We start from the raw sequence: 11752 nt of genomic DNA, 5'->3' as shown, positions 1-11752 counted from the left end.
ACATTCTGATTTTACCGATACATATAACCGTTTATATGTATCCGGTAAAAATCATATATGCGTATCAATCATACGCATTAACTCTATAAATTGTATTTCATAGGATTCAAGTACGCGCTTGGTGTGACTCTAGGGCCCAACTTAAGACTCGACAGTGGATCATATCTACAAGTACAACAGAGGTGCTAGCTACACATGAAGACTACCCAGGTATAAGTTGTGATAAATATCTGCAAGATGCTTACATAATTTTATCAGGACCACTCAGTGATAATACCGTACAGTCGGGTCTCTTCGTCAAACCATGTTAAACTATAGAGCCTAGGGTATGAAAATTTTTCAAACCCTAATAGCTCGATTAGTGTTTGTTGATATTAAACTCATAACATTTAAGATCAAACTGACACTCAGTTTATCTTATTTACCTTGGCCAAGGATTTTCACGCTATAGTTATATCAAATAATCTTATGACATCAACCCCCTATACTGGGAGAGACGAATCTCATCTTGGCATCTTAATATCTACTTATGTCTTGGGATGCACCCAACAAGAAATATTATGCATAACTCAATGAGAACTGTGGTTAGGTAAAAGTCTAAGTACACCTATACTGACATATAAGATATTACACTCATGCTTCAGGTCAAAAGACTATTTTTGTACTATATCACTTTAGAACTTCTATTTGACAGTTAAGTATAATTACCAACTAGACGTTCTCAGTGAGTTGTTCAGTCAACTCATTCACTAATGAGTCACCTGTATACTATATCTTGATGCCTCACATCAATGATCCAAGAGATGGATCATCATCCTACCAAAGGAGAAATAGAGTATACACTAGTCTTCCCAAAGTGATAATGTCTCATTTCTACACTTCATCAACTAGGAATATTTTAGAATATACATTAGCGACAAATCAGATCTCTTCATTACGAACATATCCGGAATGTTTGATAGTCTAGTATCATTCTAAGGACTTTATCTGTATTAAAATACCAGATAAAACTGACCAAAATAGCATACTATATCATTTTGAACAAGGATGTTATATTCATATAGGTCCTGTTATAATATACAATTATTACATGTAGGGCATCTATATCTAACACTTACATCTTACCTATCTCCTAAAACATTTAAATTGTGAAAAGAAAAGGGGGAAAAAGGACCCATATCCATTATAGGACTGCAAGTAGCAGCATGGAAATAGTTATGATCCCTGCCCCTCTCCAATATTGCAAGTAGCTAGCACGCCCCTTATTTATGACTGCTGCATAATGTCGACACATAAACAAACAACTAACCAGCGAGTAATTATAATCCCCTCAACAACCCCGTAAATAAATCAACACGCATTCCATATTTTCATTTTATCAAACAACCCCAACCTTAAATATTTTTAGACAAACGTACAATAATGACAAACAAGACCTTAACATACACATTTCGAATTTGATGATATAATATGACACTAATAATGGTATAATAGGATTCTAATTGAGCTTCTTCTTGTATGGTCAGAACATCCCGTTCGTTGGCACTTATGCATGCAGGTTGTTCTGAAAAGAGCTGTAATATATAGTCTTTTTTAATTATTGAGCAGCTCGTGGATGTTTGCGGTTTTGCCATCATCAAAGATCCACCCAAACTTCTCCATGAAAGGGTTAACCAAACTCTTCGGAGGATACTCATCGATGCAATCCTTCCAAGCTCCGCATCCACCATCCCCGCAATCCAAATCCCTCATCACGGTCCAGAGGCAACTATTGCACTTAAACCCTCCCCCAACACTTATCATCATCACTCTCTCCCCCTTCTTCAACCTCCTCTTTGCCTCCATATACCCCAGCACGTACCACACACTGCTCCCCGACGTATTCCCGAACCGATGAAGCGCCATCCTGCGACGGCTCCAGGTCCGCGTCGCTCAGCCGTAAGCCTGACCGACTCCATCGCATGACCACCGTTCCCCCGGTGTGGACGCAGAAGTGGTCGACGCCGGACTTGAGGTCGGCACGACGAACCTCGGCTTGTTGAGTTTCGACGGGGCCGAGCCTGTCTTGACGAGTTGGCCGCGTTGCGGCGGACGTAAGGACGATTTCCTTGACCGGCAGACCTTGGGGGCGAAAACCCGGATGTTTTCGAACAGGCGGCTGCGCCGCCTTTCGGGATGTCCTTGCTGAGCTGCCATGCCTGTCAGCGTCCCTCGCTCGTCTCTGGTAGTGTGAAGGCGGCGTGTGGGGCCTCTGCTCTTCCCGGAGGTGGTCCAGGACCAGCTGTTCAGCTGGAGCTGGCCTGTAGCTTTGAGCCGCTGGGCTGTGAAAGTCAATACCGAGCACCCCCGGAGGCGAACAGGCAGTTCCCGAGCTCATCAGAAGCCGGCTTCTTCACCTGAATACAGTTCGGCGCTGATCGACTTCGCGACGTGACGAGCGCTGCCAGGCAATCCCTGCGGCACTTCATCAGGTTCTGCACGAGGTCGAGCGAGATCAGGCTGGCGCTGCATCCCATGCCGGAGAGATTGAACACCTTGACGTCCTCCCTCATCCGGTACCTGTTCACGATCCTCGCCGACAGCGAGGGCGCGGGGCAGAACATGGACACGTTGAGGACCAGGGCGTCTACGTCCGCGGGCGCGAAGCCCGTCCTGGCGAAGAGAGCGTCGAGGGTCCCGAAGAAGCACTCGTCCATCTCCAGCAGGGAGTCGCCGTGGGTCGGGCTATCCTCCCTCCCCTCGACGATGTTGCGGGGGCCGTAGGTGTGCTCTCCGATGCCGGAGCTGACGATGATTCTCAGGAGGAAGCGGTACTCTTCGAGGCCGAGGCGCTTGTTGCGGCGGACGATGGACTCGCAGAACTCCGTGGGGATTTCGCGGTCGTCGGTGGGCCTGAAGTTGACGTAGTCGATGAGGTAGCACCCCCGGTTTCGCCATTGATCGAAGAGCTTGTATAGGGGGTAGAGAGAGAATGAGAGGAGCACTGCGGTTAGTATGACCAATATCTCCATCGTGTTTACTTATTTCTTAGGTTCTGGCTAGCTAGAGAGAGAGAGAGAGAGAGAGAGAGAGAGAGTTGCATGGAGTGAGTGAGTGAGGGAGGTTGGTAGATATAGTTCTGAGGGGAGAAGAAGGAGATCGAGGACAAAGCTAAGCTATGAATGCATGCCTCGTGAAATTAAGCCTGGCTGCCTGCCAACAACTTTTCGGATACCTGCACTGAGGGGACTTAAATTAATTTGATGTACAACTGCTCTTACCAATAGGACTTCAAAAATAAAAAAAAATAAAAGTCAAGCGATTACGCTGCTACGGAGACCTAAAATATGAGACCAAGAGTGGGACTAGTGATGTGTCCCTCCCCTATTGGATAATGAGTTGGCAATGAATTGACATGGTCAACTCATTATCTAATAGGAGAGGGACACATCACCCGTCCCACCCCATTGGTCCCATATTTTGGGTCATTGGAGCATTAATCCTGGATTAATATGTACTAGAAAGTAAAGTCAAGATTTTTTGCTAATTAAGTACGTTTCTTAATTTGCTAGGTGTTCGCTTCAGCACTAGATCAAAATTTTGAAGTTGATGTTCAGGTGAAATCAGTAATTAACTCAAGAGATTGATTACCTTTTTTTTAATGAAACCCACTGTATATCAAGTTCTTGGCTGACGAGATTTTATAACTGGCATCTCCCGCGCGCGCTGTACAAACGCTATAATTTTACAATTTAACGATATCTAGCAAAGCTTTGCTTGCCTATATCGATCATCTACCGCCAGCCGTATAGGAATGGAAAAACTATCCTAAAGAAAATTTAAGTTTGTTATTGTCTCTTCATCCGCACGAATGTAATTATATATTTTTATGTGTTACTATTTTCCCCTTAAAATTAGATAACATATCGTTTACATTTTTCTGCTGCTACGTACTAATGTTACGTACCCTCAATAAAATAACCCTTCACATGGTTATTTAGTACTCCGTAGAGTTTAAAGGCGGGCCTGCAAGATAGGTGACAAACCATGGGAACTACCCTCAACTATAGTCCACCACATACATTTGATGGAACAACAATGCCTCAGGGACCCCAAATAAGAGTTTTAATATGGGGACAAGTGAGGTGTCCCCTCTTAAATGCATGGTAAAAAAGTGCATCATGCATTTAGGGGGGACATCTCTGAAATAAAAGATGCATTTCGAGATCTATGGCTTTTCAGGAGAGAGAAAGAAGCTGTTCGCGCTATCCCTCGTGACGAGTGAGGAAGAAAGCATCTGTGACAGTAGAAGAAAGCTATACATTGTTCTATCCCTCTGGAGAGTGAAGAAAAATTTCCTTAAGAACCAACCATGACATTGGACGAGAGAATCTCAAGAGGCCCTTGAGGACTTAAAGGGATCCATCATGGCTGATCCGGCGCTAGCCTTGTCGGATCACACTAAGCCCTTCGAGGTACATACCGATGCTTCGGACTATGCCATCGGTGGAGTTCTTATGCAAGAGGGGCACCCAATCGCCTATGAGAGCCGTAAGCTCCTCTGTCTCACTCAAGTGAATTGGTTTTGAACGAGCCTCATCTTTTCTTCACTTTTACTGAATTTGTTCACTTGACGAACTGCAACTACGCTTACTGAATTGATGAACTTGACTGCTTTACTCGTCATCGAGACTATCGCTCGAGTGCGGGTTTTTCAGCCTTGATTCCCGGTGAAAGCTGTCTGATATAGGTGGGCCATGCCTAGCCTATAAAAAAAAAAGTTTGGAAAAAGGCTTGATTTTAGGCGCTTCCTATAGTTAAAAAATCCTCCCATTGGGTCCCCTATCTTGGGGTCCCTGTGGCTATTTGAGTTTGGAGATCCACCTCATCTGACCCTTGATGGAATTGGACTTTGGAGATCTAGCTAGCTAGCTATTTGTGTTTCTCTCTCGTTCGCTCCTCTCATTTGTACGTGGCCAACTTATTAATGATGAATAGAAAAGCCGTTCAATGAGACCAGATGCGTGCTGGAGAAATAGGGGCACCGCCAATCAATTAGCTAGGAAAGGACTAAAGGTTGAAGTGGATAACTAATTTTAAGATAAGACTTGGGGCAAAACAAGTCGGTCATCATCCTTTAATGCTCGTCTCTAGGCTAAATGATCCCCATCACATTCAAGCATATATAGCCCCACATAGATACAGAATAAAATTATACCTCTCAATTCTTACAGTACGTATATAATTACAAAACTCTGGTATAATGTAAGGAATCTTTAACATAATAAACAGCAAATTTAAGCCCTACGTACGTATCTTAATGGGAGTTGAGGGGGGGGGGGGGGGGGGGGGGGGGGGGGGGACTCGTGCATTAAGTCTATAGTTTCAGTCTGGTAAAAAGGGCTACCGGCGCAACTGCAAAAACACGTTGGTCTATAATCATCAAGGCCAAGGACACAGTTATTCTCAAAATTCAACCTTTTGAAGGTATAATCATATGGATCATCGAAAAGTTAAAGATAGTAAAATTTAAGGGGGAAAAAAAACAAAAACAAAGATAAGCCTATCGTTGGAAAAAATACGGAATTAATGAACCGGCCAGCAAGAAAACGTGGGTGGAATGTAACGTGCATGCATGCATATATAAAAGTCTAAGAGTGACATACGATACACATACTCTACTATATATGGAAGGCGATAATAATCAACCATTTCTTTCGCGTCCAAACAAAATGTCCTACCATTTGGTCAATGTGTTCGTCTTGACTTTTTCTTTGAAATAAAAAGAAGGAAAGCTTATAATGCACTACTTGTTTCGTTTAAAGATTGGTGGCACAAAATAATGAAGATCAATGACAGTAGAAAACGGCGTCCAATTGTTAAAAGTATTGAAAAACGTGAAAATTCAACAGTCTAAGTGTGGTGCGTGCTACACCCAGGTATGGCAGAATCTGCCATGTTATCAGGGGTGTGGTGCGTGCGACACCCAGGTGTGGCAGAATCTGTCCTGTTATCAGGGGTATGGTGCGTGCCACACCCGGGTATGACTAGACTCGTTTTCAGATACTCATATTATTTTGGATTGAGTTTATTATAAATAGAAACATACGTTTCTAGGGTTGAGAGAGAGAGAGAGAGAGAGAGAGAGAGAGAGAGAGAGAACAGAGATTTTGGATTCTTTTGAGCACTTTGAGAGGGAGATTATTGTGAGGGAGTGAGAGATCATTGATTGAGTTATTTTGAGAGTTGTTTGAGAGATTGTAACCCGTTGTTTCTCCTTCATATAGTGAAATCTCTCCATCATCTCCTCGTGGACGTAGGCAATTGCCGAACCACATATATCTCTGTGTTTGTGTGATTTTGGCCGTTAATTTGGTGGATTGCACTCATATTTGTTTTGGTTCTCTTCTCTCATCGCTTACCGACTCGTTTGGTTATCGAGCACGCTTTCGCACAACGCGCAACAATTGGTACCAAAGCTCTAGGGTTTCAGATCTAGGGTTTTGCATTGGATGGAGGAAGATTCGTTGTTTGAAGCTTGGTTCTTGGAGTTCTAGGCTTCGATGGAGATAACGTTGCGGAATTGCTGTTGGGATCTCGATTTCCTTGTGTGGTTAGGAGATTGTGTTGGAATCCTATCTAGGGTTCAGTTGGGTAATTTCTCAATTCTATCAAAGTTTGAACCTTTCTTTACAATTTGGAGTTTGTAAGCATGGGAGAAGAAGTTGGTGAAAGCAACAAGACAATGATGAGTACTGTAGGCTATCTAAAATTACTAAAGATAGTTGATCCCCATCAAACACTGATGATGAAAGTTACTATTTAACGGCTTTCATATTTTCAAGGAGTCAAGACGAAGATTACAAGATGACGATTTTTACAACGTTTTAGCAAAAGAGACTACAAATCAATGATTTTTTAAAATCAAGAGGCAGAGCCCACCTCTGCGTCCCAAATTCAAAACGCAGAGGTCCTCCCTACGTTACAACATCAAAACAAAGAGGTCCTCCCTACGTTACAACATCAAAACGCATGGGTCAGACCCGTGTTTCTATGTTTGACTAGTTCAAATAGAACCTGAACGGTTTTAAAACTGTATCTCCACTTAATGGGGTCAGTTATACCCCATTATGGAGAGATTTTAGGGGGCGATTACACCCCTTAAACCCTTGAACGGTTTCAAAATCGTTTTTCACGAAATGTGGTCAGTTACACCCTATTAAGGAGAGATTTTTAGGGGCGGTTACACCCCTAAAAACCCCTATAAATGGCGAAAAACTCAACTGAGTTCGGGATCTCTAATTCATCCTCTTCTCAATAGCAAAAAAGAGATCTTTTGGCAGATCATCTTTAAGGGAGATCAACATTTATCTTTGGAGAGCTCAGAGCATTCTTCGGCAAAGGAGCTTTCTTCATCCTTGGATTACAAACCGATTTCGGTTAAATTAACTCTTGAGTTCGGGATCTTGAATTAATCTAAAAATTGATCGGCTTTTTTGCATTATAGATCACTAAAAAGAGAGATCGACATTTGTGTTCTAGGAGGTCTGGGAGCGTCCTTCAGCAACAAAAGGCTTGGAAATTAGACCTTGGATATAAACCGATTTTCGATTCAAATTAACTCTTTTTTACAGAGTTTAAACTCGCATTGAGTTCCTAAACTCGTTAAGAGTTCTGTTCAAACTTGTCACGCAAGTCCTCAACATCAATCAAGAGGAAAAAACCGTGTCTAGTGAAGTGAAATGTTCAAATCGTTAATGAGATACAAGATCGAAAGCTCATCGACACCAAGAAGAACCCATGTTAAACAAAGGGATGGATATCTGTCGATCTATCTCTCTTTTATAAATTGGAAAACCGACCGAGAAGATTATAATTTCTTTTTCTAAGTTTGTTAGAGAGAAATTATATTTAGAGAATTGTAACTCATTCTTTTTCTAAGTCTGTTAGAGAGAATAAATATTAATTCAATTCTCAAATTTTCTTCTTTCAATTTTCCTAACAAACAATAGGGGATTAAGGGGTGTAACTAACCCCTAAAATCACTCATAAGTAGGGTGTGATTTTTCCTAAATCATGGGAAATGGTTTCTGGAACTGTTCAACTCGTGTTTAAACGAGTCAAACATAAAACTTGTGTTCTGGGTACGAACTCTGTATTTTGAGTCTAGAACGCAAAGATGAGTTCTGTATTTTGAGTCTGGAATGTAGAGATGAGCTTTGCATTTTGGGTTTAAGAGGCCGTTGATTTGTAGTCTCTCTAGTTAGAGCGTTGCAAAAATTATGATCTTCATCTTGGTGTTTGTGGGAAAATTTACAGTAAAAGAAATAAAGGAAAATTGATTTGTATTCCTTCGATCTCTTTGGATTCCGATTACAAAAGAAAGGAGAATGAATTTGATTCTCTCCTTTGTTTAATTCTAGGTTCTTCTTGGTAGCGATGAAGTGCCTCCCTCGAATGCTTACGTCGAGTTTGCTCTCCGTTGACGATCCGACGTTTTTATTCACTAGAACTTGTCTTCTCCTTACGATTTGACGTTATGGAGAACTTGCGTGGCAAGTTTTAGAACTCTGAACGAGTTTAGAAGAACTCTGTAAAGAGTTGATTTGAACCGAAAATCGGTTAATATGCCAAGGCCAGAAGAGAGCTCCGGTGGTCGATCTCCAGATCCGAGAATGCTCCAAATATCCTCTCTTTGCTGCCAAGCTCCAAAGTCAATCCGAGCCAAGAAGTTCCCCCATCGCTGTCAAGTCTCAGATCCAAAAAAGCCAGCACGGCTTTAATTGAGTTTACCATATTTATAGGGAATTAAGGGGTGTAACCGTCCCCCTTAATTCTCTCCATAATGGGGTTGAGAGGGGTGTAACCACCCCCTTAATCCGCTCCTAAATGGGACGGAAATCCCTCAAATCGTGGAGGGAAAACGGTTCTTGCAACCGTTCAGCTCGTGTTTAAACGAGTCAAACGCCCACATTGACGTTCAGGATCCTAACTCCGCGTTTTAGAATAGAGACGCGGAGTTGGGTACTCGCTGGGTGTTGAAAAACGCGAGGGCCGCTCATGTTTTAGAGTCTGAAGGTTGGACACGCGGGGGTCGCCTGCGCTCGTGTTGAAAAGTTTTTTTTTGTTTTGAAAGTTTTTGACGCGGGTGGAGATTATTGCTTGGGGCTCAAGACAAATCTAATGGCTCATATTCATTGAAGATTACTATAAATAGGGGTAGAGAGTGAGGGGTTAAGGGTGTGAAAATTTTTGTAACAAAAACTTGATGCGGCATAAACATGTACCAAAAAGGTTGTAAGTGCACAACCGTGTCATGTTATAGTATTTAAGATATCGATCCCACGAGGAAGGTGTTTTGTAGGAGAAAATATAAAATTGGTTCTTATTTTATGTGCGTGACAAAAAAGAGTGATGAGTAAATGTGATTGTGGAGAGATAATGAGAGTGAAAGTGATAGTGTGTGAAACGGCGCAAAATTTAAGTGAGAGTGGATGTGACAAAGAATGAGTGTGATCAATAAGGCAAGAAGGAAAAAAATGAATAAAATCAAGAAACAAATGAAAAATCAAGAATAAAGAACAAAATTCTAGAATAAAAGAAAATGCAAGAAATTAAAGATGGTGGATTCAATTATAGATATGGATAATCTAAAATTGAACCCACTTCTTAGAAAATGGTGATTCCCTAGAGGGTTCAAGCCTAAAGGCGAATAAAAAAAAAAAAAAAACTAAACCCAAGAGGGTTCTAACCTCAAGGTGAATAGTATAAGAAATTAAAATCTAACTACAAAATAAATTGCAAAATCTAAACTATAAAATAAAATTACAAGAATTAAATGCAAGAAAATAAATCTATTCTATAACATCGATGCAGGCATCGATGTCGGTATCGATGCAGGCATCGATGCCGCCATCGATGCAGGCATCGATGCCGCCATCGATGCAGGCATCGATGCCGCCATCGATGCAGGCATCGATGCCGCCATCGATGCAGGCATCGATGCCGCCATCGATGCAGGCATCGATGCCGCCATCGATGCAGGCATCGATGCCGCCATCGATGCAGGCATCGATGCCTGCCCTTCTCCTTTTGCTGTCCGCAGAGTTCCTCTTCTATTGGCTTTTGGACTTGGATTTTGGGCTTTTGCTTGGGCTTTTGGGCTTCTTGATTTCTTCATGTATTTATTTTGGGCTTTGGCATTTCTTGGGCTTTTCTTCTTTTTCTTAGCTTGGGCTTTTGGATAATTTGGAAATTGATTTTCCAATGTGCTTCTTTGCTTCATTTCTTCATTTAATCAATGGGTTTTTGTTGAGAGATGAGAGTTTGAGATTTATTCTTCATTAACCTGCAATTAAAGCTAAAAATAATTATTAGTAGTATATTTATTCATATAAAATAGATAATGATGGTATAAAATTATAATAAAATGTGATTATCAAATACCCCCACATCTAAACTTTTGCTAGTCCTCTAGCAAAGAAAAAAAAAATAAAAAGAAAATCCTAACTCACTTTCGTAGGAATCGCGGTTGTATTTAGCGCATACAACAAGCCTTTAAACCCCTAGGTTACCCTAGTGGACGAGTTGTAGTCTCGTGAGGGTTTGCAGTGAATATACCCACAAAATTCGGTCAACTTACCAAATTAAAGAAGTCAGTAAATAACTAAATTCACTTGATAACTTTTAGATAATCTAATTGGAGTTAGTTATCACTCAAGAAATTATTTTTATATATAACCCTAAGGTATATTTTTAAGAAAATCTTCTCATTATAGCAATACAGAACCAAGCCAAACTTAGAAATTTAATTTAAAAGTTTTGAAAAGAACATGCTAACTCTTTGTTTTAGATAAATTTCAAGTTGCTTGATTATAAATATTTTCCAAGACCATATATACAATTATAAAACATTTATTAGTTTTTTATTTATTTATTTAATTATTTTATTATTATTATTATTATTATTAACTCTTTCTTTCTTGGTGATTTTTTTTTTCTACTTTAACGGGCTTTCTAAGTGACCATTTAACGAGTTTTGGGCCAATGGATCCCAACCCAAATGGGCTTAGGTCATTAAGTATGGAAATACTCCTTGGGCTTAATTACTCGGTCAGCTTAGGCTTAATAAGATAGAATCACCTCGAATTCAAGAGTTTTTTTTTTGGTGCCCATTTTTCGCACTCTTCTTTTGCAAATATATATATATATATATATTTTTGTTTGGTTATATATTTTTTTTGAAAAATATGTAAATCAAGACAATTTGAAAAATTATTTTCAAATCTAAGTTAGGCATACAAAAATTTCATTATTTTAAATAAAAGTCCAAGTTAAGGCTTAAGTAAAGTATACTACTTTGAAAATCATTTCTTAAGAAATTTATTTAGAGTTATCATAAAAAGTGAACTTAAGTCAATAACCAACTAGGGATTAGAAAATTTCAAATTTATCAAATAAATTAATTATTACATAACTCTATCAATTTGGCAAGTGACGATATTTTTATAAATTTTTTTAAGGAAAAGAAAAAGAAAAGACAAAAATGCACTAAAATTGTAAAATAAAGAGAAAGAAAATAACTAATTCCCACCCCCACACCTAAATTTTGCATTGTCCTCAATGCAAACTCTATGATGCATAAAATAAAGCAGATAAGAAGTGAAGCACTTACATTTGGTCCGCTAATAAAAATCTGCAATTACCTTTGGTCTGAGGAGGATAAAAACAACAATTTATTCTTCTTTTTTTTTCTTTCTTTTTTTTCTTTTTT

General features: G+C 40.1%; 1 protein-coding gene across 1 annotated transcript; it reads right to left on the bottom strand.

Annotated features, from left to right (window-relative positions):
* Nucleotides 1343-3199, bottom strand: LOC109836259 (3-ketoacyl-CoA synthase 3-like). Its single transcript, XM_020404120.1, is given in 3 exon segments — nucleotides 1343-1908; nucleotides 1910-2300; nucleotides 2359-3199. Coding segments are annotated over 3 exon segments (1359 nt in total). The 5' UTR covers nucleotides 3012-3199; the 3' UTR covers nucleotides 1343-1593.

This window comes from Asparagus officinalis, chromosome 4 (assembly GCF_001876935.1).
Source record: "Asparagus officinalis chromosome 4, Aspof.V1, whole genome shotgun sequence".
Taxonomy (NCBI): domain Eukaryota; kingdom Viridiplantae; phylum Streptophyta; class Magnoliopsida; order Asparagales; family Asparagaceae; genus Asparagus; species Asparagus officinalis.
Note: the sequence above shows the minus strand (reverse complement) of the source record. Positions and strands in the feature narration are given on the sequence as shown.